General features: G+C 40.2%; 1 protein-coding gene across 4 annotated transcripts in view; it reads right to left on the bottom strand.

Annotated features, from left to right (window-relative positions):
- Rcbtb2 (RCC1 and BTB domain containing protein 2) overlaps positions 1-18,435 on the bottom strand; it is a 35,858-nt gene extending 17,423 nt beyond the window's left edge. Inside the window, exons 1-7 of one of the 4 annotated variants that reach the window (XM_042685576.1) lie at positions 18,312-18,340; positions 8,984-9,039; positions 6,799-6,954; positions 6,426-6,576; positions 3,607-3,773; positions 2,933-3,091; positions 2,683-2,790 (exon numbers count right to left, since the gene is read on the bottom strand). In XM_042685576.1, coding sequence (XP_042541510.1) covers positions 2,683-2,790; positions 2,933-3,091; positions 3,607-3,773; positions 6,426-6,576; positions 6,799-6,924 — 711 coding nt within the window. In that variant the 5' untranslated portion in view covers positions 6,925-6,954; positions 8,984-9,039; positions 18,312-18,340. Of the gene's footprint in view, positions 1-2,682; positions 2,791-2,932; positions 3,092-3,606; positions 3,774-6,425; positions 6,577-6,798; positions 6,957-8,983; positions 9,040-11,773; positions 11,839-17,179; positions 17,421-18,311 lie in introns of those variants that run through there. The other 3 variants (XM_042685575.1, XM_042685578.1, XM_042685577.1) reach the window with 3 other exon arrangements.
- Positions 18,436-25,851: the final 7,416 nt, after the last annotated feature.

Genomic DNA, 25,851 nt, shown 5'->3' on the forward strand with positions numbered 1-25,851 from the left:
TCAGTAGCTTTTTTTATGTGCAAGCAATGAGAAGAGAGACAGTAGAATCAGGAAAGCAACTCCATTTGTAATAGCCTCAAAAAAAAAAAAAAATAACAGGAATTAACCAAAGATGTGAAGGATCTCTATGAAAAAAACTTTAAAAACCTGAACAAGAAAATTAAAGCAAAGCCAGGTGCTAGTGGCTCATGCCTATAATCCTAGCTACTCAGTAGGCTAAGATCTGAGGAACATGGTTCAAAGCCATCCTGAGTAGGAAAGTCCGTGAGACTCTTATCTGCAATAAACGACCAGAAAACCAGAAGTGGTGCTGTGGCTCAAGTGGTAGAGCACTAGAATTGAGCTAAAGAGCTGAGGGACAGAGCCCAGGCCCAGAATTCAAGGCCCATGACGGAGAAAGAAAGAGAGAGAGAGAGAGAGAGAGAGAGAGAGAGAGAGAGAGAGAGAGAGAGAGAGAGAGAGAGAAGGAAGGAAGGAAGGGAGGGAGGGAGGGAGGGAAAAAAGAAAATTAAAGCAGATTTAAAGAAGTGAAAAGACCTCCCATGATACTGGACTGGAAGTATTAACATTGTGAAAAGGGCAATACTGACCAAAACTATCTACAAATCCAATGCAATACCTATCAAAATCCGAAAAGCATTCTTCAATGATATAGAATAAGCAATCCAAAAATTCATATGGAATAACAGAAGACCCCAAATATCAAAAACAATACTTAGCAAGAAGAACAGTGCTAAAGAAATATCAAAACCAAATTTCAAACTCCATTAAAAAGTTGTAGTAATAAAAACAGCTTGGTACTAGCACAAGAATAGGTCTGGAGACCAATGGAGTAGAAGACCCAGAAATGAGCCCATACCTATAGCCACCTAATATTTGATAAGGGAGCCAAAAACCTAGGATGGAAGAAAGACAGCCTCTTCAATAAATGGTGCTAGCAAAATTGACTATACACGTGCAGAATGCTGAAGTTAGATCCTTATATATCATCCTGCACCAGAATCAATTCCAAATAAATCAAAGACCTTAATGTAAGAGCAGATACTCTGAAAATATTACAAGGAGGGATAGAGGAAACACTAAGGTACAGATGGAAACTTCCTAAGATCCAAAATTAACAAATCAAAGAAAGACTAGATAAATGGCATTGCATCAAACTGAAGAGTTTCTGCATGGCAAAGGACATCACTAGAAAGATAAAACAGAAAGCTCACAGAATGGGAGATCTTTACTAGCTATACATACATCAGACAAGAGCCCCATATCTAAAATATACTCAGAGCATTAAGAAATTAAATCTCCCAAAAGTGAATCCTCAAAGAAACAACAACCCAATTAATAAATGGGCTAAATAAAGACCTAAAGAGAGACTTATCCAAAGAAGAAATAAGAATGGCCAATAGACAGACACATGAAGAGATGTTCGAAATCTCTAGCCATAAAAGAAATGCAAATCAAAACAACATTGAGATTCCACCTTACCCCAGTTAAAATGGCCATTATCAGGAAAACCAACAGTAACAGATGCTGGTGGGGATGTGGCTATAAAGGAATGCTACTATACTACTGGTGGGAATGTAAACTTGTTCAACCACTCTGGAAAGCAGTACGGAGGTTCCTCAAAAGACTAAACATGAACCAGCAATTCCACTTCTGGGCATCTATCCAATTGACCACAAACCAGGTTACACTAAAGCCACCAGTGTGACCATGTTCATTGCAGCATTGTTTACCATAGTTAAGACATAGAATCAACACAAATTCCCCTCAGTGGATGAACAAATCAAGAAAATGTGGTATATATACATAATGGAATTCTATGCTTCCATCAGAAAAAATGACATCACCCCATTCATAAGGAAATCGAAAAAAAATTATACTAAGCAAAGTAAGCCAGACCCAAAGAAACATAGTTTACATGATTTCTCTCATTGGTAATAACTAGAATGTGCCTATAAATCTACAACTAACTCAATGGATAGTAAAAGACAAATAATTACACCAGGACAGGATTAATTAAACAGCAGTCTAAACATTCACACAGTGAGAATAAAGGAGGATATTCTTGGGTAGGGATATCAAGGGCTCGATAGCTATGTGCTTAAGGTCATGTAAAATGACATTTATCAAAATGAACTCCAAGAAATGGAAGTAAGAGGTTTTCTATTATATTGTTTTCAATTCTTTTTTTTTTCTTTATTCCTGTCTGTCCCTGTTTTAGATTTCTGTAATCCTTTGTCTTGTATATAAGTTTATCTGATTTGGGGAGGAAAAGGGGAAGCACAGAAATGGTAAAACAAAGGATGAAACAATTCAGCAATGAAACCTACCAGACACTATGTTGGAAATGAACTATACAACTTTCAGGGGTGGGGATGGGAAGTCAGGAGGGTTTACTGAGAGAGAATAAAGGAGGAAATATACTCACTACCTGACTTATGTAACTGTAACCTTCCTGGACATTACCTTTACAATAAATTTTTTAATGAAAAAAAAAAGAGTAACCTAGAAACAGAATGTCTCCAAACATTCATTCAGGTACACAGAGCTTTAATTTTGACTTCAACAAAGACATTCAACAGCTCAACTTTACATCCTGATAGAACATTATGTTTTTAAGCACATTGGTATCTTCATCATTAAAGGCCTTAAAACATACACACAAACCAAGGCTGGACCTACCCGCTGAACATGAATGCCCTGCAGTGCAGCCACTCGACAAGGGGTTGGCTGGTTACCAGTGCTTCCCAGTCCCAGCTGTCCGTTCCCACTGTACCCCCAGACATAGACCTAGGGGGGAGATGAGAAACTCAAGGCTTATGTTTGTTTGAGAAATATAATATGTCATGCTCATACAACAGAGATGTGGTAAAAAAAAAAAAAAAAAAAAAAGAAGAAAAAAATGAACCAAAGTACAAAATGACCTTCCTACCTCTCCAGTGTCCGCAACAGCCATTGAACACATCTGTCCACACGCTATGTTCACCACAACTTTGTTCTGCAAGTAACCAGTGACTCTTCGAGGGATGGGCTGATTCACTGTTGATCCAGAGCCTACCTGCCCAGAGTTATTATAACCCCAGGCAAACACCTATTGAAAGCAAAGTTTGATATGTGGAATATCATTTATAGTCTCTCCACTAAATACTGACACATTCTTCTTAAGGTGTTTCAGAGCTAGCCATTCTCACAGCACTGGTATTAAAGTTTCTGTAACTTATTCTCTCATTAGTTTGTAACATGAGGTTATTGTTATTATCCAGTCAAACAATAATAATTACTATTAAATATCAATTACACAAAAGTATTTACTTTGCCTCAGCAATATTTTCAATATTTCTGGATTTCCCTTTTCTTCAATAATCTCTTCATCATAGCAATATAGAAGGAAAGATAGATTAATTTTGCAGTGATTAAACTCCTTACTATAATCAAGTGGACTTTATCATATAAACCCCACAACTATGAGTTGCTATCAAGAATATGACTGAATTTGAGGAAAGTGGTTATTTTAATCTAATGGTCCTATTTCCAGGACTGATAAAGGAATCTATAGAATGCAACAGGAAAAAAAAAAAAAAGGGACATTACGTTAACTGTCCTTACCTCTCCATCAGAAGTTAGGACCAAAGAATGGTAAGACCCACAGGCAACTTCAATCACCTGCTTATTTGACAAGTTAGTAGAAATATGACAGGGTACTAAACCATGATTCGTTGTTCCATTGCCCAACTGGCTATAAGCATTGTGACCCCAGGTAAAGACTTCTCCTTCTGAAAATAAAAGAAAGTAACCACCTTCAAAATGTTTCATTATCTGAACACATACATTGTATGGCTTCCATAGATGATAACACAGTTACTATTTATAAATAATTAAAGTACACATTTATGTACCAATCTTAAGTAATAAAATACAAAGTCCCTCATATATGCATCTTGCATAAATTGTTTCCTGTTTTTGAACTTTAAATAAATGGACTCAGACAATATGTACTCATTTTGCTTACAATTTCTCCCATATTGCCTCTTTATATTATGTTCTACTTTCTTCTGACCTATCTTCCAGTTTACTGATTTTCTCCTGTGATAGAGAATTTGTTCAGTGAATTTTCTTTTTGATACCTACACTGTTTACTTGGGTCTTTTCTAAATCTTTTATGATCTCTATAAAAAATTTTTCAAACAACAACTATAAATGCCTTGTAGTCAGTGTTTAATTTATATTAAATTCTAATGTTTGATATTTAGTAGTCAGTTCTTTGGGTCTGTTGCTTCTATTGGTTCTCATTTTTTTTTTTTTAAAGAATGTACAGGAGGCCATTGGTTTAGAGTAGGCCTAACAAACCAAAGTAAAATAGTCATTCCTTGTAGTCATTTTCCACCTTACCAAGCAGAAACTAAGTTGTTTATTTGGTTTGAGAATCAAGAGAGGAAGACAGAGTCAAATTGCCTAACATGCCAGTTTCAGTCAGCAGATAATGATGTTCCCTCTGGTTTATCCTTATAAGGAAAATAACTGAAAAGATCAGTCTGCTCTCTTCTCTGTTTCCTCGTCTTCAGTCCTACTCTATCTATAAAACCAACCTCTTCTAATCAGGTTATCATAATGCTTATTCTGTTTTATGGAATGAAGTATTGTGTGATTGTAGTATCACAAAGAAAAGTCAATTAGAATCTTTAGTATGGGCTGGGAAGGTGACTCAGTGGTAGAGTGCTTTCCTGATATGCATGAGGCCCTGCGTTCGATTCCTCAGCACCACAAAGCAGAAAAAAGCCTCAAGTAGTGCTGTGGTTCAAGTGGTAGAGTGCTAATCTTGAGCTAAATAGCTCGAGTTCAGGCTCCATGACTGACAAAAATAAATAAATAAAAATCTTTAGTAAACTAAACTTGTGATTTTGTCTTTTTTTTCTATGCCTGACTATTTGGATTATGTGTTGTTTATAATCACTGAAAAGATATTTGTGATGATTTCCCCCAGGTCTTTAGTGGAAGAGTCTTCTTCTAGAAATGATCTGCATTAATTTCTATAATACCTTTAAGGCACTTCTAGTCCAGAATTGCTAATAAATTCAAATTTGAGGTTTCTAGGACCATTGAGTCTAATATGAATTAAAGTAACCTATGGATCTAAACTAATACAGAGATCTAAACTCTGAGAGGTTTCTCTCTCTCTCTCTCTCTTAAATTTTTTTTTGGAGGGAGGTAAGACAGGATCTTACTTGGTAATTCCAGGATGGTCTCAAAATAGTGATTCTCCTGTCTCATCATCCAAGTGCTGGGGGTTTATTTCATTTCCCTCTTTCTTCCCTGCTTTGCTCATAGAAAAAAGTTTTCCTGTTCCGTTCTTAGGAAGTAGCTAATCCTTTCCCAGAGAGGAAGCCTTTTCCTGTTCAGCCTATTTGGGAAGTTTCCTACTATTCCATTAGGCAGGATCTTGACTTGTGTTCCTTTACCTCCTGGGTACATACAACCACAGCTTGGCTCCAGCTGATAGAGACAGGCACCTTGAAAGCAACACAGTAACCAATTCTCCTATATACTAGGATTTGATACCTTTTCTTTTTTTTTTTTTTTTTTTGGTCCAGGTTGTGGGGCCTGAATTCTGGGCTTGGGCACTGTCCTTCAGCTCTTCAGCTCAAGGCTAGCACTCTACCACTTGAGCCACAGTGCCACTTCCGGCTTTTTTTCTTTTTGCTTATGTGGTGCTGAGGAATGGAACCCAGGGCCTCATGCATGCAAGGCAAGCACTCTACCACTGAGCCACCTTCCCAGCCCCTGATACTTTTTTTTAAATTTGGTCTAACCATTCCTTTCTGTTTTGTCAGTGCTTTATGAGATAAAATAAAAGCAAAACGATCTAGAACTTTAGTTGTTTTCAGTGAAAATTCTCACCTGCCATTACTGGCAACACCAAAACCCTGGAACTTTTAACTCTAATTTAATTTAATTTAACTCTATAATTTAATTTTAATTGTATAGTCTAATTCATAAAACAGCCTTAAGAATGTTTAATTTCATGCCACTATTTAGCTCAACAATCTCAAAATGCCAGAATCCACATTTAGTCACTCAATTCATGGATCAAACATCTAAAGTTCAAAATGTAGTCATCTCAGGAGCCAAAGTAAGTATAAGATTCTCACACAGTAATTTCATTCACAAAGAGAAGAGAAACACTGGACATGCAGCAGGTATTCCTACATCTAAAATACCAACACTTCCTACCTTCCATCTGCTACATTATCTTGGTCAGATCTTGAAATACATTGTTATTTTACCTTTTCTAATGCATGGTCAAGTTCATAGGACAGAACCAGCAATGCTTTCCCAATCAGAACGTTCCTCTCAATTCCAGGGCAGTCCTCGTCATGTTCCTCAATCAATAAAGCAATGGCTACAATTCTCTGTGGAGTTCCTGTTACCTGTTGTTGCCAGGATGATGTGTGGGCCACTTCCATAGCTGAGGCAGGCAATCTTTTTGCCACTTAAGGAATCCAGTCTCCGAGGTTCAATGGTGTTCTGGATGTTACCTAAACCCAGACAGCCACTGCAGTTTGTGCCAAGCACAAAAATCTGTGAGAAAACCACTGTCAGTTCAAGTTGGCCAATATGTGATGAGCCAAGAACGACCACAAATAAGCGCAGTCTTCCTGTGCAAACTGCTTCATAGAGAATAAATACAAATCAACTTGCCATGCTTTAAACAAACATACAAACAAAAATCTGCATTGATCCTCAATTGAACAAATCCATTACTAAACATATGGGGGGGCTGGATGTTTTTCTTCAAGTTACCTCATCATTTATTGTGGTATATAAAGCCTCATTGCCAGCACTGCCAAAGACACAAGCCTGACGAATTAACTGCAGTTCTTCTTCAGAACAAAGGGAAAAAATTGGCCACTTTCCCACATCTAACATCTTCAATGATGAGAGAATAGCCAGTAATGGCTGAAAAGGAAAAATAGGAGAGATTAGTAATACAAAAAATACATTTTCTTAGTCCCTTTACTTCTGCAGAAGGGGGACCAAAATCTTAAGAAGCAAGTCCTAAACATGTGTGTCTGTCACTGAGAGCCCCTCGCAGCTGCCTCAGGAAGGCTCTTGCAGCAAGTAGGCACCAGAGGCCCAGATGGATTCAGATCTCATCTATTCATTTTACTCAAGGGCACAGGAACTACCCAGGGCTGGCCCTTAGGAAGTTGAATAATCAACAAGTACTTTAAATATTGGCTGTGTTTTCAATGTAGCCATGGAAACAAGGCTTGGTTTAAAAAAAAGGCAAGAAAAAACTTAGGGAGAGAAAGAGGAAAGGGAGAAGGGCTACTTGGATGCCTCAATCCTAATAAAACAAATCCTTGGCAACGGTCATTGCTGAAGGGGACACTGGAGGCGTGGTCTTGGGCAAGCATCAGCTGATGTTCAGTTTGAGGAGTGGCTGGATTTCCTCCCTGCTCAACCCTCAGGTTTGGGACTGTTTAGAAGAAACATTCAGTTTGCTACAGCAGCTATAACTAAGTACTGCAAGCAGGAGGTTTAAACAACCAAGATTATCCCACAGTCTGTAGACCCAAAGTCCAAAATCAGCTAGTTTTGCTCCTTCTGAAAGTGATATGGAAAAGATCTATTCTAGGCTCCACCTTGGCTTGCAGGTGGCTGCCTTCTCCCTAGGTCAGTTTGCACCATCTACCCTGGATGTGTATGTGTCCACATTCCTCCTTTATATAAAGACAGCAGTTAGACTACACCAGCGCTCATCCTAGTGACTTCATCTTAACTAATATAATTATATCGGCCATGATTCCATTTCATGTTGAAGTACTGGTCAGTTAGGACTTGAACACATGAATATTGAAGGGTTACAAGTAAGGCCATAACAGCATTTATTAAGATCATCATAAAATTGTCTCAAAAAAGTCTTTATCTGCCACTGGACACATTTTATTTACACATTTTTTGACATGTAAAAATTTTGAATAGTACAGCAAGATGCATAAACAGACAATATGCCATGCTGATACCTGCTGTCTAATGGCATGTTTGCTCAGTTCACATGATAACATGTTTGATTTAATGGAGCAAAAATTATCTGGCCATATGCATCACCTACTAGATAAACCTTACTAGGAATGACTTCTAATATAGACTTGTGGGCCAGCCACTTATTTTCTAGAAAAGAACATTGCTCTTTCCATCTTAGGAGTCACTTGAGGATGTCTGAGAGCGCAAGAGAACAATACTTCACTTGCAAAGTGCATGCCACAGATTTACAAGGCGCCCCCATCCTTATTACCCAGCATGCTTCTGAGGCCACCTTCATAGGCTTCTAGAATATAGTTCACGGAGACAGAAAAGACTCAGTCTCTTTTACCACCATGCCATTGATCTTTTGCATGGGTATCATAGATGATATATATTGGTTAAATGAACAAATAAATGTTCAGCTAAATGGCTCTACTTCTACTTCCACATTCAAAACATGCCTTCCAGTCCTACCTTCTGTGACTCCATTACCCTTACCCTGTGACTCCATTACCCTTACCCTGTACCTCCATTCTCTGCTCTGGAATCCAATTTTATTTGAGGGAGGGAGGGGGAGAGGAGGGAGGGAGGGAGGGAGGAAGGAAGGGAAGGAAAGGAAAACCAGATGCTAGGGTTCATGTCTGTAATCTTAATTTCTCAGGAGGCCAAGATCCAGAGGATGGAGGTATAAGGTCTGCCTGAGAAGAAAAGTACGTGATACTCCATCTCCAAAAATAACCAGAAAAAGCAGGGCTGATACATGGCTCAAATGGTAGAGCACCAGTGAGCAAGCAAGATGAGCAGGCCAAAGGCCGTAAGTTCAAACCCCAGTACTGGTAACAGCCCTGTGAAATATTGTTTACTGAAAGAAAAGCAATTGTCCAAGGCCACTACACAGAGATGGAAAGATCAGATTATATTAAAAATGTAGTCTAAGTTCCTACTTTAATTTACCTACCTTCTTATCATGAAGGAATCTTATTTTCTAAGAAGTCTGCTTTTTATTGTTTCCTTCTGTAAATTTCAAGAACAAAGGTTGTAACTGATATTAATTATCTAATGTAGATAATGTATTAATATTCTAATTAGAGTTTTTATATATTATATATACATGTGAGGAAGAGGAAAGTAAGGCACAAAAAAATGACTAAACATCCTACAAAATCAGTAGCTTTAGGTAGAGGAGCCCAGATTAAAGCATACATTTTTTTCCACATATCATCTAATGGCTGAGTAAAAGTTCACACAAAATGTTATACACCAAGGATAGGTTGGAAGACACAGGTGAGAATGTTGAAAGGGGAACATTGATCAAGATGCATTGTATTCATAAACTACTTTGTTAAATGGCAATTCCTCTGAACAGCTACTTAAAGGTAATTTTTTTAACTTTAAAAAATACTATATACTTGTAGTCTGCTCTTTGTACTTGTAGGGCTTTGATGATTGTTTTCAGAGTGCTAATGCCTGCTCTGCACTGTCTTCTGCAAACAATACTGGTAGCAAGATGCAATGACTAACTACTAGCTCATTTTCCTTCATTTCATTCTGCTTGATTACAAAATCAAGTGGCTTCCTGGATGCCTACAATCAGGCTGTAAATTCCAATCAGCTACTAAACACTTATCTATATGGCAGTAGGTGTCAACTCTCCTCCTAGTCCACTTATACAAATAGCTATAGTGCCCACTGGTAACTCTCTGACTACTGGGATTCCAATGTATAGGTGTATGTGTTTAATGCAACCTATAGTATTACCTTTATTAAAAGGTGCTACTGAAACCAGGTACCTGAGCTCAACATCTGCAATCCTCAGTAAGAGCACAAGGCCCTGTGTAGAAGCCCCAGTACTGGCACATGTGCGCACACACACACAAATACATACACACATATAATAATAATAACAATAACAATAATAAGAAAAGATGCTACCAATCAAGAGAACGTCAGGTATGACCGGATCACTAAAGATAAAATTATTCCCTTCCAGAAGGCATAATCTAATGGAACATAAATAATTGTACTATAGTCTATGAACACCAGATAGGTACTTCCGGTTTTGTTTTGGTGCAGGTTCTGGGGCTTGAACTCTGGGTCGGCTTTTTGCTAGTTAATAGGACAAAAGAGTCCTTCAAACCATGATTCTCAGATCTCAGCCTTCTTAATAGCTAGGATTATAGGTATAAGCCACCAACCCAGGCTTCAGATATATACTTTTTAAATATATCAAAAGGCCAATTGCTGGACATTAGTCATCAAAGCCTGATGTTTTTAAGGCTGTGAGAAATAAGAAAATGATGGCTTAATTTATAAAATGCACATATTTATTCTTTTCAAGATATGAACATTTAATAGTAGTTTCATGGAATCTTACACTATCAATCACATTAGAATAAATGCTTCTGTCCAACATACTTATGAGACAATGTATATAAATTCACACATAGCACTTGCAGAAGCTTTGATTGTGAGACAGCCATTCTGCATGATGGCAGTGTGTCTGCAAATACCCTCAGCAGCTCTGTTCCCTGAGTCAGGTAAGAGATGGGCTAAGTAAGAGCTGACACCAGCAGGAAACAAATCTATGTGTGGAAACAAGCCTCCATAGGAATGGCCCAGCACCATCATGTCCTAGAATCTAGTCCTAGCGTGGACTAAGTAACCTGACTGTACTACCATCTACAGGGTAGTTAACCCCAGGCCAGTGGTCTTTTATTACTTAGATCACATTCAATCCACTTTTCCCACCTGTAGCTGGCATCTCTGGAATGCAAAGTAGTGAGATAATCTCAAGGAAAACATAATAAAGGAAATACAGGTGCCATAAAATCAAGAGATCATCCCACTAGTCTTTAGAGAGTGTGTTGCTGTACAGCCATGCTTCTGCATCAATATGAGGAATGTAGTATATAACCACACTTCTTTTGATGATGGATAACCACCAAGTTGTCATAATTCAACTTAAAATATCGTCTATGAATGGCCAACTGCGGTAGTACCTGCCTGTAATCTCAGCACTTGGGAGGCTGAGTCAGAAGGATTCAGTTTAAGGCCAGACTGGGCTACATAATGAGCCTGTCTTAAAACACATACATACATACATATATATGTACATACATACAGCCTGTGCATAATTACTTCCATCTCTTATTGCAGATTTACTGTGATTTATTAAAGTGAAAAGCTGGCACAAAAAGTGACTGTTAGTATTAAGTTGTTTAATGGTGATGAGCAGATATTTGGTAAATTAATAACATGATGGGAATCACTAGGCATGCCAAAAAGTGTGTAATTTTTAGTATCATTTGGATGCTGACTGGACTTAAAGCTAGTTGAGTGTTATGTTCACATATGATGGAAAAATTAAAAGATACCTGCAATGAAATGAGAACATATCTTCTAAGATTACATAATATATGTATTAATCTTTGGAGAAGTAATAAATGTTGTTGAACTCAGGAGCTTTTTTGCAGGACAGACCCAGACCCATGTGTAAGCAGAGGCCTGTCATTCTCATCTGCCCGCACCCTCCCCCACCCCAGTCCTCTCTCTTCCCTTCAGGTGGTACCAGTTCCCTGTTGCCCTTCAGCATTCCACAAACCTGTGGCATCTCATTCAGTACACAAGAGTGCCACAAAGACAGACACTAACTTATTGGTCCTCACATCAGTGGCCAATGGATATCTGATGAAATATAATTCATGCAACAGAACACACATGCTGTCAGGGCATGCTTATTTTTCCTAACCTGGCCACTTTCTCCATAGAAAAGGGGAAGTTCTTCTTCCATATGGACTCAGTCCTGTGCAGTCCCTGAAGGAAAAGTACATGGTAAAATCAAGATTCCATATATCAAATGAAACTGAATAGGTTAAAATTCTTTTACTTCTAGATGAGGAACAGTGTTGCACACTTGTAGTCACTCCACAGAGAGGCTGAGGTAGATTGCTTGAGGACAGAGAATAGCCTGAGAAAAACACGTGAGACCCCATGTTTTATAAAAAAAATTACTTTTAATTAACAAAGACAAGTTAAGCTTAACTATAGTAAAGGGAAGATAAGGGAAATAAGCTTTAGGTATGGGAGTTCACAGCAATAAAATCCACAGGTGTTCTGTTCTGGAATTCTGATAGAATCAAGCTGCTGAGGTCTGGGGAGGCAATCCCAGGATAAATGTAGGTCCTTCTAGCTACAAGAACATCAGCAGGATTTTTTCATCTCAGAGTTAATGTTCTATAGGTAAGAAAAATTCATAACTTTGATAATTTGGTCAACTTTTTTTTCTGGGTTTAGAAAATTCCAGTGAAGATCAGACTTATCAATTCTCAGTTCCACAGAAGAATATATGACTTGCTAAGCTGTAAAATAAATACATAAAAGGAGAAATGAATGAAAAGGATGAAAGGATGAATGAATAAACACAGCTTTGTTTCCAAGACTTTAACAACAACAACAAAAATAGTCTGAAATAACAGTCATCCAGTATGGAGCAAGAATACTGAAAGTTCTTATCTTAAAAACCATCTCTGGGCTGGGAAGGTGGCTCAGTGGTAGATCGCTTGCCTTGCATGCATGAGGCCCTGGGTTCGATTTCTCAGCACACATAAGCAAAAAGAAAAAAAAGCCGGAAGTGGTACTGTGGCTCAAGTGGTAGAGCGCTAGCCTTGAGCTGAAGAGCTGAGGGACAGTGCCCAGGCCCAGAGTTCAGGCCCCACAACCGGACCCCCCCCCCCAAAAAAAAAAAAAAACCATCTCCACATGCTGCCACCACGTGGAAGTGACAGCAGACACTGGAATGACAAAAGCAGCCCTCTGGAAAGCATGAAGCATGTGCACACTGTGGTTAAATTCTTACCAGTTATCTATCCTATCCATCTATATCTATTCAACAAGAATATATATAAATACATTATCTATGCTGAATATACATTCAACAGGAATGATAACCAAATATATATATATATTCAACAAGATAGATAACTGGTATGTATATGTGTATATATATGTGTGCATGTGTATATATATGTATACAAACATATATACATACATATATGTGTATACACATATATACATATATTATGTATGCATTACACACACATATATATGTATATATAAGTACAAATATAAAATGTAAATATATCAAATTTTATATTTGTATTTATATATACATATATAATATATACACACATAAATATATAATATAAACAGTATCCAATAATACTTTTTCCTAATTTATTATATAGGATATTATTTACTTAAATACAATCATGCTTCAAGTACTAATCTCAGAAGATTTTATCTGATATTCACTACAGTAGAATTAGAACCTTACAGCAGATAATCAAAATAAGGTTAAGCCCTTTAAAATATATATAGAGAGAGAGAGAGAGAGATCATGACAACACATCATTGGACAAGCTTACTATTAACCACTAAGGCCAAGTCTGAATAGACACTATAAATTTATTTATTCTTTTTTTTTTTTTGTCTATCGTGGGGCTTGAACTCTGGGCCTGGCTGCTGTCCGTCAAATCTTCACCTCAAGACTAGCACTCTAGGGCTGGGAAGGTGGCTCAGTGGTAGAGCGCTTGCCTTGCATGCATGAGGCCCTGGGTTGGATTCCCCAGCACCACATAAGCAAAAAGAAAAAAAGCCAGAAGTGGTGCTGTGGCTCAAGTGGTAGAGCGCTAGCCTTGAGCTGAAGAGCTGAGGGACAGCGCCCAGGCCCAGAGTTCAGGCCCCACGACCAGACCCAAAAAAAAAAAAAAAAAGACTAGCACTCTACCACTTGAGCCACAGGGCCACTTCCGGTTTTTCTGGTGGTTTACTGGAGATAAGAGTCGCATGGACTTTCCTGCCCCAACTGGCTTTGAACTGTGATCCTCAGATCTCAGCCTCCTGAGTAGCTAGGATTACAGGAGTGAGCCACCTGCTAAGGGACAGGACTCAGACCCTGGCCCCTGACCCCTGACTTCCAGCCCCAGTACTAGCACAAGGGAAAAAAAGTTTGTGAATTTCACCAAGAGTATTGGAACAGATTGGTCCACAGCAAAGCTATATTAAATTTAAAGAGATTGCTAAGCTCATCAACACTGGCCTTTTCAATGATACCTAGCAAAAGTGCCTTTTTCAAATATGGAAAATATTCAACATAAACTACAAAACACTTAAATTGTTACAAGTAATGTACTTGTGTTTTATTTGTAAACCCACTTGAAATTCAGTCTCTTAAAAAAAATAATTCACGCTGGACGCCAGTGGCTCACGCCTGTAATCATAGCTACTCAGGAGGCTGAGATCTGAGGATCATGTTTCAAAGCCAGCCCAGGCAGGAAAGTCTGTGAGACCTTATCTCCAATAAACCACTAGAGAACCAGAAGTGGCACTGTGGTTCAAGTGGTAGAGCGCTCCCTTTGAGCTAAGCGCTGAGGGACAGCGCCCAGGCCCAGAGTTCAAGCCCCCTGACCGACCAAAAAAAAAAAATCTAATTCAGGGCTGGGAACGTGACCTAACCCTTGCCTAGTGCACATGAAGCCCTGGGTTTGATTCCTCAGTACCACATAAACAGGAAAGGCTGGAAGTGGAGCTGTGGCTCAAGTGGCAGAGTGCTAGCCTTGAGCAAAAAGAAGCTCAGGGGCAGTGCTCAGGCCCCAGGACTAGCAAAAAAAAAAAAAAAAAAAAATCTAATTCAATTTTTAAATAGGTCTTAAAAAGTATCTATTAAACAGATATAGGCCTGAGAAAGTAAATAATTCCTAGAACATGGTACTCTCCTGATCTCAGCTCATTTCCACTTAAGATTCCTTTTAGTCAGTATCATATACATTCAACACAATACAGAAAATGTCTAAGTTATTCACACAATACCATCCACTGGTTCTTGTTAGCTCAAAATGTCTTCCACGGGAGATACATATGAATTACTTATCTCGTGTTAGATTGACAAGGCTTAAGACATTAAAGACACACTTTGGTATTATATTACTGTTTAAAAAAAACTATTATGGTTTAAAACTTCCTAGAGACCTTCATGTTGTTAGGAGGGGATCACCATTGAACTAAAATACATATTCCTTTCAGATATCAAAAGCTGTAAGGATCCTATCAGCCTTCCATTGGTAGACATTATGAACACTCCTTACAAGAGGCAAACTATCTGCTCTTTTGTAGCAGCACACACATTCCCACATGGACCTCTGTTTTCAGCTTTGAACAGAAAGAGTCTTTGACATCACTCTACAATACCAATAATTCTGATCCTGGACAATTATGATTTATAGTAACTCCAAAGGAACTCCAAAAGTAGCATTAACTTCCTAGCATTTTAATTTTACTTTAGCTACTGGTAAGGCTGAAATTGAACATGACAGTGATCTAATGGTATAAGCAAATTCTGTGAGTCTCCTACATTTGTAGTCCTAGATTAGTCATTTTTAATGTCTGAATGTTGACTGCTTGTGATGTACTTAAGTAGAAAGGATCTTAGGGTAAACAATTTACCTTCTAAAATTGTTCCTGTTGTCCTCTTTCTCTAAGTTTACTATAAGTAAGGTCTAAAAGTTAATTATGTTTGTCTGGCTCATTCAAAACTCTCTACGAGAGATGAATATGATAGCATAAAGCCTATCATATTTAAGCTCCTCTTCTACAGTTTCAGATAAAGAAAAGGCACCAGACGCCAGTGGCTCACACCTATAATCCTAGCTATCAAGAAGCTAAGATACAAGAATTACGGTTCAAAGTCAGTCCAGGCAGTAAAGTCTGAGACTCTTATCTCCAATTAATCATCAAAAAGTAGAAAGTCGAGCTGTTGCTCAAGTGTTAGAGCACTAGCCTTGAGCAGTAAACGCTAAATGATAGCCCTCAGACCTTGAGTTTAAGCCAGGAGACTAGTGTGTGATGCGCGTGCGTGTGCATGCGCACGCACGCGCACGCGCACACACACACACACAAATTGCAAAGTGAAGTAAATTGTGAATATACAGCCCTCTCTTGGTATCAAGGGAGACAAGTATAAAGACACCCCACATACACATGCACTCCAAGAACACCAAAAGCTGTGGACATTTATGCCCCTTATCTGAAATAGCCTAACACTGCAGATAATGTACACTTAGCCTCCTCTTCATATACTTTAAATCATCTCTAAGTTAATTATGGCACATAATACAATGTAAATGTTATGTGAATATTTATATCCTTTATTGTTTAGAAATAGTGACATATAAAAGTACATGTTAGTATAAACTCAAGAAAAATTCAACTCAGTGTTTGTTTACCTATGAGTGCAGAACAACAGTATATAGAAAGCCAACTGTCTAATTTTCCTCAGCACAGTTTTAGTGTTTGGTTACTCTTCTCTGCATGAATCCAGGTTCCTCATTTCATATGAGTGGTTAAATTGCAAAATCCCAAATAATTGAACTCTATTTGGAGAAAATGATTTTTTAACTATATACCATAAATTCTGTATCAGTCACAATGATTATTCTACGGATTGCACCCAGGAAAGATATACTAGAGCATGGGTACCAAGTATTTTCTCCTAGAAAGATAACTAATTCTAAACTCCAGACTTCCACTTTGTATACCATCTTAAATGTATCCTTGCAGTGGTGGGAAGCATCTGGTCCAAGGGCAGTATAAGGAAATCTCGGTACATAGAGGGCATGTGAGCATGACATCCACCTTTGGTCCTTGGCTCCACCCATACCTGAGCTCCTCCCTGCCCAGGAATTCCCAAAAATTTCTCTGGAGCGAGTTGGAGTCCCAATTCATTGATACCATGAACAAACCAGCTTCTGAGCTCTGGTTATGGGTAACACAGAGGACCATTAAGATAAAATCATAGAGTGATGAGTCCGAAGAACAAGATATAAGAGGTGAGACTAACAGGGCAGTGGTTATTTCAGAAGAAGCAGCCACTTCTCTCACAACTGTCAGAAAGTCTAGAATGGGATCCAGCGTCCACGGAGAGACGTGGGTGGAGTCAGAGCGAACTCTGAGGGGAACACCTCACGCACAAGCCCCGGGGCGAAGGTCCTCTGGGCGTGCCCAGTCAGCCCTAGAGCCGGCACGCGGGAGCGGCGTGCGCGGAACGCCCCGCTGTGCTTTCCCCGGAACGGCGCGTCTGCGAGAAAAGATGACATTTCACCTGGAGCATTCGGATTCGCCGCTTTTCTGTGTCAGCCCAAATACCACACACAGGCACGCCACGGAACACCTCGAGGCACACAGTAACCAGACTGCTAGACACGACTCCCCGTCGCTCCAGCTGCCAGAGGCCGGCTTAGCCCTGTCCGGGAAGGAGTTAAGCCCAGCGGGCACGGACGGCGCGAGGCCGCGAGCGCGCGGCGCACAGGGCCGGCCGCGCTGGAGGCTGAGAACGTCGGCTTCTCACAGCTCGGGAACCCCCCCCCCCCCCCCCCCCCCCCCGCCCCAGGCCGGGCCCGGCAGCCAGGCGTCGGCGCAGAGCACCTCCACAAGGGTTGGCTGCGAGCCTCGACTCCAGCGCTCACAGCTCAGTCAGTCCCGCAAGGAACCACCACCACAGAAAGAGCAAAAAGCTCCCTTTTCCAACTCAGAAAGTTCTAGGCTGGCCTGGGCGGGGTCTCCCCAGTTTCTCCCGGGCTGAAGCCCTCTACTTCCGGTCTGAGCCGCGCGGGGCCTTCCGGTTTAGGATGCGCGAACTGTTTCCCCGCGTTCCTCCGCACCGCCACCAGCGGTCTGGGAAGCAAGCCGCCCGCCTTTATCCCCGGGAACAGAAACTGCCAGAGTCCGCGGGCCAGGTGGAGGCGCAGGAGCTAGTGACGGGGTGGCGGAAGTAAAAACACGGGCAGCCCACGCCGGGCGAAGAGCGGAAAGACGAGCGGAAAACAGAACGCCCTGAAGGGAGCCACTTTCACAGAAACAAAGGCCCTGGACATTCCGCCGCTCTCGGCTCGCGCGCGCGCAGTGCAGCGTGGGCGCAATGCCAGAGAAGCGCTGTGGCCTCACACGCATGCTCACCAGCTTCACCCGCCCCCTCACTTAGGCGCCCTCCGGCCCCGCTTCTGGGCCAGCGCTGGGTATCACTTTCGAGCTTTGCGCGCCCAGCCTCCCACCACCCGCCTTGCGCATGCGCGGCGACGCCTAGGCCCTCAGTTCATCAGGGGCCCCGGGGGCCCCTGCCGCCGCAACGGAGGCGGTCTGGGAGCGGTTCCCAGTCTTGAGGTACCTGAAGAGCGGGCTGGCTTTACGTCCGGCGCCTCCCCTCAGCCTCCCACGCCATCCCTCCACCTGCTTACCTCCGGCTCCCGCCGGAGCCGCGTCCGCTCCGCCTTCTGGGTCGCCGTTAGGCACGGTCTGGGCCCAGCGCCACGACGGCTTGGCGCCTCCCCCTGCCCGCAGCGGCCTGGCCTCGGCGGGTTGCGCTCCAGTGCCCGGGCGGCGGCGGGGCGGGGGGGGGGGGGGGGGGGGGGGGGGGAGGGGATGGGGGGGCCGGAGGGGAGGGGGCCGGGGCCTCGCCTCGCCCCACCCCCTCCCTTTCCCCCTGGGACTCGGGACGCCGGGTCTCCACGGGGGGTCGCCGGCCGGCGGGTCCCTGGGAACCCCGGCGGGACGCGCTTCGCTCCAGGGTTGTGGTCCCCACACGTGGTCTTAGGTTGAAGCTCGAGTCCATTGTGGGTGGTTTTTTGTGTCTGATTTCATTCTGCACGGGGACAATCTAATTTCCCCAGCTCCATTTACGGCCTTTTCATGGGTTGTTTTTGGCCGCCTCGTCCAAAGTCTTTAAAAAGAAGGAGATTTGGTTTCTGTGACCACGTGGATAAACCGGACTGGGAGGACTTTATCTTGGAGTTTATAAGCAGGCTCAGGGGACAAATATCTCCTTGATTGCATGTGACGTTCTCTTCGAGGAGAGAGAGCAGAATGGTGGATACTAAAGCCTGGGGCTTGGGGAAACGCGGGGAGAGATACTGATGAACAGATGCAAAATGTCTGGCTAAGAGGACCAGGTACAAGAAGCTGTGGTTAATAAGAATAGCCATGTATTGTATGCCAGAGGTTGCTAAGAGAATTAGATAGTAACTGTTGGAGGGTTTTTTGTTAAGTTTGAGGCAATCTCCCTTTTCAGCCCAGGCGTCTCCAGCTTCTGTCCCGCCACCCATCACACCCTCCATAGTAATGTCACAAAAAAGTAAGGTAATGCACATGTTAATTAGCTTGATTTAGCCAGACCACAGTGTATACATATCAAAACATGTTGTAAGATACAAATATAATGTTGCCAGCTGAACTTTTTTTTTAAGTAGTAATTTCACACCAATTTTCTTTGCCTGGCTCTTTATAGTATTTTATCTCAATCCTTAGGATAACCTGCACTTTAAGTAATCGTCATCGTCTTGAAGACACTTCCTATAATTTGCCTAGGGTCCTATAACTAGTGGGAGTTGGGGGTAACTGAACTTCATGCTCTGGACCATGTAGCCGCTTTCAAATTAATTAGGAAAGCAGGCCAAATAATAAAAGGCCTTGGCAATACAACTAGATGCATCACAGGATCTTACATAGGATTTTAGGTTTGGATGCTATAATTCCCTCCCCTTTGACCAGACTCACTGAAACAAGATAGGAAAGGGGACCTGGAGGAGAAAAATTGAGTTAAAATAATATTAGGTATAGAAGTTAGGAAAGAATGTAAAATTGACCAATTAATAGTTTCTGAGCTTTTTCTTGCAGGGTGGGGGGTGGCGCAGTTCTGGAGCTTGAACTCAGGCCTTGCAGTTTTGGGGGTTTTTTTGCTCACGGTTAATGCTGTACTACTTGAACCACATGTTCGCTTCCAGCTTTTTTGCTGGTTAATGGGGGATAAGTGTCTCAGGAACTTTTTTGCCCAGAATGACTTCGAGCTTCAGTCCTTAAAACTCAATCTCCTGAGTATGGTTATGGGTGTGAGCATGTCTCTATGCTGTGGTAGCACACTTCACTTTGGCAGTGTTTGCTTCACAGTGGTATATACTGGCAGTGACTCTTAGTCAGGAAATGTCTCCTAACCTGGAGACATTTTAAGTTCCATCTTCAGCTTTTCCTTCCTTGTACACCAAAGGATATGACAGGCACAATGCTAGCTCACTCCCAGCATTGGAGTAAATGCTCTTTTGCAACTACTTCAGGTCAATGTTCTGCTATAAATTGGCTTTTCCGAGCATTGAAGAGGATTGAAGATGAATTGCTGGTAAATAAGGAGAGGTTTCATGGCAGACGATGGTTCTAAGTCATTGGTATCCAGAGCATACTACCATAGCCTAATTTACTCTTAGTTTTAACATTAGAGCTTGGATCAAATCCTCAACTAGCAAAATGGCTCATTTACCCTGCTCTGCTTTCCTGTGTATGCAGTTCTCCAGGGGCAGCAACAAATAGGTCAAGGGCAGGATTTGGGTTATACTGGCTCTCCTGCTCAAACACCACATTAATTGTTCTTATGACCCAAATTAAATAGACTTTAGATTATTTTTGGAACTAAGAATTAACTAAGAAAGTTTTAGAAATAACAGTAGAGTTTGCTGGGCACCGGTTGCTTACACCTGTAATTCTGGCTACTCAGCAGGCTGAAATCTGAGGATCATGGTTCAAAGCCAGCAGGGGCAGGAAAGTCCTTGAGACTCTTATCTCCAATTAACTACCAGAAAACCGGGAGTGGCACTCTGGCTCAAGTGGTAGAGCACTAGCCTTGAGCTGAAGAGCTGAGGGACAATGGCCAGGCCCCCGATTCAAACCCCACAACTGACAAAAAACAAAAAATAGAGTTTAGAAAATATGACCAGTTACAAAATCAATAAAAAAATCAATATTGGGAAAACTATAAATCAGAGACAAAAGAAGACAAGATGAAGAAGCATACTTTCTTTTTACATAAGATGATGCCACAGTTTAAGACGTGCAAATCTAATGTAATACCAGTAAAAAAATGATTTTACCTAAATTTCAAAATGAAGTGGAAATCATAGTATGATAGAGGAAGACAATTGGCTTTATAGATTAAATTTGCCCTTTGACTTAAATAATCTCACCTCTAGGAATTTACTAATTGGCAAATATGTAGAAGAATGGTAATCACCAGCTTGTGTTTTATTGTGATACATGGTGGCTAAGTCCATTCAGGCTGTCATAACAAAAGATCTTAGACTGGGTATTTAATGTATAAACAACAGAAATGTATTGATCACATTTATGGAGGCCAGAAAAGGCCAAAGTGAGGTCATCAATGAAGCTGATGTTTGGTAAATGCATACTGTGTGTTTCATGGTTGGCACCTTGTTTCTTTGTACTTACAAAGGAAAGAGTAAGAACAGTGTCTTAATATTAACATAATGGTATTAGGTTCCAATATATGAATGGAGATGAAGAGTAGGGGTATCAATATTCACATTCTAGCACATGGGAATAATACACATATAACACACTAAAACTATATTAGTAAATTGAAGGATAGCAATTACTAGTAGAAGCCTGCCAAAAAGTCATGCTTTTTCTTTTTATTGAGGACAATTTATATATTTTTTAATTGAGGACAATGTATATATATCTTTTATGGAAGACAGTTTTTATATATAAATATATACACAAATGTATGTATGCATGTATGTACATAAATATATGCATGCATGTACACATATATACATGTATGTGTACATATATGTGCTAATTAGTAAGGCTTCATATACCCATTCAGTTTCAGCAATTAGGAATTCATGGTGAACCTTGTCTTGTTAATACTTTCAGTCCCTCTATCACCATATTAGTTTGAAGCATCTCCTTTCACTGAAATATTTTCATGAATCTCACACAGACCAAAGGAGGATACTCTTAGGAGAGGAACAAAGAAACAATTGCCTATGTGCATCTGATCATATAAAATAATATTTATTGAAATGAATTCCAGGAAATGGAAACAAGAAGTTTCTACTTTGTTACTGTTGGTTGTTATTGTTTTTTTGTCTTGTTTGTTAGTTTATCTGTCTTTGGGAAGGTAAAGGGGGGCACAGAAATGTAGGGAGAAAGGTGAACAAATAGGGGAAGCGGGGAGATGGAAAGGGATGGGAAGGGGAAACAAAGGAGGAGGCAACAATGCTTGATAAGAAATGTACTCATTATCTTGCCCATGTAATTGTAACCCCTCTGTATGGTATTTTCACAATAAAAAAAAGGTGAACAAATGCAGCAGTGATACTCAGGTGACACCATGTTGAAAATGAACTATACAACTTGTGGGTGAGGATGAGGGGGGAAACAGAGAACAAGGAAAGGAGTGACATTTCCCAAAAAGAAATGTACTCTACCTGATTTATGTAACTGTAACCCCTCTGAACATCACCTTTATAATGACAATAAAATTAAGTATTTTTGTGAATGCTTCTAACAGAAGACTTAAAAAAAACTAGAATACTCTTACCATACCTAAAAAAAACAGTAATACTGGGGCTGGGAAGGTGGCTCAGTGGTAGAGAGCTTGCCTTGCATACAGGAGGCCCTGGGTTTGATTCCTCAGCACCACATAAGCAAAAAAGAAAAAAGCCAGAAGTGGCACTGTGACTAAAGTGGTAGAGTGCTAGCCTTGAGCTGAAGAGCCCAGGCTCAGAGTTCAGGCCCCACAACCGGACTCACCCCCCCCCCCCAAAAAAAGAAAAAAGTAATAATACTTCCTTGGTCATGTAATATTCAGAGTCTGAATTTTCAAGTACCTCATAAGTATAATTTTTCCTTAATATTTTGTGTGGCTTAGGATTCAAAGAAAGCTTGCACATGTCAGTTGGTTTATATAGCTTCTAAGCTCCTTTTAGTCTGTAGATTCTTCCTCCAACCTTTTTTTTTTTTGTCTTCTTGAAATCTATTAATTAAAAAATCCAAGTTACAATCCAGGCACCAGAGGCTCACGCCTGTTTTCCTAGCTACTCAAGAGGCTGAGATCTAAGGATTGAGGTTTGAAGCCAGCCCAGGCAGAAAGGTTCCTGAGACTCTTCTCTCAATAAACTATTGAGAAAAAGCCAGAAGTGGTGCTGTGGCTCAAGTGGGAGAGCCCTAGCTTTGAGCACAAAGAGGCTTAAGGACAGCACTCAGGCCCTGACTTCAAGCCTGGATCAGGAAAAAAAAAAAAGGACCAAAGTTACTTGTCATCTATGTTTTTCTGAACTCTAATTTACCTGAATACACATTCCATGTTTCTCATAAATTGGTGATTGGATTTACAGTCTTGGTTCAATTCTTTTTTTTTTGGAAGATGACTTCTTAGATGGTCTTCAGTCCTTACATGAAAGGCATAAATGTTGATAGTTGTTGATGTTCAATCCCTCAATCTATTAATCCAGTTGATGTTAGATATCATGATATCTACCCATTTTTCTTTTGGTCAGTTCTGAGACTTAAACTCAGGGCCTGGACATTGTCTCTGAGCTCTTTCAGACACAGCTATATGTCTGATTTTAAGTAGTTAACTGGAGATAAGAGTCTCACAGGGACTTTTCAGCCCAGGCTGGCTTCAAACCATGATCCTCAGATCTCAGCCTCCTGGGTACCTAGGTGTGAGCCACTGGCGCTCAACTTCTACCACTTTTTTTTTTTTTTTTTGTCGATTGTGGGGCTTGAACTCTGGGCTTGGGCCCTGTCCCTGTGATCTTCAGCTTAAGGCTAGCGCTCTACCACTTAAGCCACAGCGCCACTTCTGGTTTTCTAGTGGTTTATTGGAGATAAGGGTCTCACAGACTTTCCTGCCTGGGCTGGCTTTGAGCCGCAATCCTCAGATCTCAGCTCCCTGAGAAGCTAGGATTACAGGCGTAAGCCATCAGCGCCCAGGTTCTACCACTTCTTATGAGCAGAAATAGTACTGCAAATGGAAGCTTTGTTCCTTAATGATTTGATTTCCCAGTTGATATGAGAAAGAACAATAAGCATTTGATCCCTTTAATTTGCCAGTTTTCAAAAGTGAGTTGGTTGACCTAATATTCTGCAATCATCATCAGCTAGGTTTGTGGGCTGTTTGATTTTTTTGGTGGATTCATGAATTAAGCTTACATACTTGTCATCCCCTTTTCTTGTTCACAGAAGACTGATTCTTGTTTAGGTAGTAATTTGGTAGGTAACAAAGAAGAACTCTTGGCTTTTCTGAGTTCATCACACCAATTCATTAGGCAATGAATGTGAGAGGGAAGCATGTGAGTGGCCCCGGTCAGACCTGTGTTTGGAGGAAACCTGAGGTACAAGCCTTAACGGGTACCCACTCAAGTTTCTCTTGCTTTCTTTTGTTCTCTGCTGGCAGATGAGGACTTATTTGGAGAGCTATCACTGAAGCTTGGGAAGTCCCAGTGGGTTCATGTGACAGATACACAATTACCAACCTTAATACTAAAACCTAGACTTATGACAGGTAAAGACATGCACGATATGCAAGATGTATTTGCCAATATAAAAATCTTTAAATTATGCATGTAAATTGAACATAATATATGTTTACAGAGACCTGCTTAGAAATATGTTTACTCAAATATATTTACTTTCTCTTCTGTATTTTTCTAAAACGTTTAAATTTTTATGTGAACAGTAAATGTTTTTAAAAAGCATGATTCTGGGCAATTCTTATTTATTTCATGTTACTTGTAATGGATTTCTTTTCAAAATAAATAATCCCAGCATTAAAAAAAGTCTTTTTAAAAATAACACCTCTATCTGGCATCACATGTTTTTTTTTTCTATGGCATGGTCATCAGACAGGAAATGTTTTGACTCTAGAATAACATTTCCTAATAAATGCTTTCCAGAAACACTAAGCATTTCCTGACTTAAACATTTTTGTGATTCTTTTGCTTTGTGTAATATGTTGTAATAATTAACAATACTCTTTAGCCTAGTGAAGCATAATTATCCTATTGAAGAAATACTTTTCTGAAAAACATATGTTTTATCAGAATCATTTTTTATTCACTAAGAAAACATAACTAATACACTTTTCACTTAGTAAAAAAAATACTAAGGAATCTTAATTTAGCCTATATTTAAGCAATTTCAATTGCATTGGTCCATTTAATTATCCTAAAAAATTTACACATTCTTAAAATCAAATATATATGCTTAGAATATTATTTAGGAATATTTAGAAGAAATATTTAAAATGCAATTTAGAAATACTTTTAAGATGCTAGGCTTCTGGAGCAAAATTGAAGCTAGTCCTATTTTCCTATATCTAATGGTCCTTTATATAGCTGATTTTAGCAACCCACATTATCCCACAAGGAAACAAGGCCAAGCTTTTCAGGGGACAAAAACAAAATAATTGTTGTGTGCTTTATATTAGGACAGTTTTTATGACAAATTAAATGTAGAAAATAACTTTGTTATCCTTGACTTGATAATCTAAAGTTATAAATCCCAGGAAGATAGGTAATGAGTTCATTATCTAAAGTAATGAATCTGGAGTGGTAGTTCTAGAGTACCCTGACGAACTTAAGCAGCAGATGCACTATAGAAGATGGTGGGAGAAGGACATGTAGATGTAGGGAAACTACTGAGAAGTGGTTTCAAGAGTCCAGGGGAATTTCAGTAATCATTTGCCATGGTGAAGAAAGGAAAACTTTAGAATTAAATGTTCACATTATATAATCTCTGAGGGCATTTCTCTCTACTCTCAGAGCATTAATGGAATCTTAAGGAGGGCTTTTAAGGAACAGTAAAACTGAAGGGATGGGGAAGGTTTTCTATCCACCCTTCAGAGTTCTGAAAAAGGAACAGCTTGTACCTGGTAGCTTGGATGGATGTGGCTAAAATCTTATCCAGTTCATGTGTAGGTTTGTG

The sequence above is a fragment of the Dipodomys spectabilis genome, unplaced genomic scaffold (genome assembly GCF_019054845.1).
Source record: "Dipodomys spectabilis isolate Male_0828 unplaced genomic scaffold, ASM1905484v1 ptg000095l, whole genome shotgun sequence".
In the NCBI taxonomy this organism is placed as follows: Eukaryota; Metazoa; Chordata; class Mammalia; order Rodentia; family Heteromyidae; genus Dipodomys; species Dipodomys spectabilis.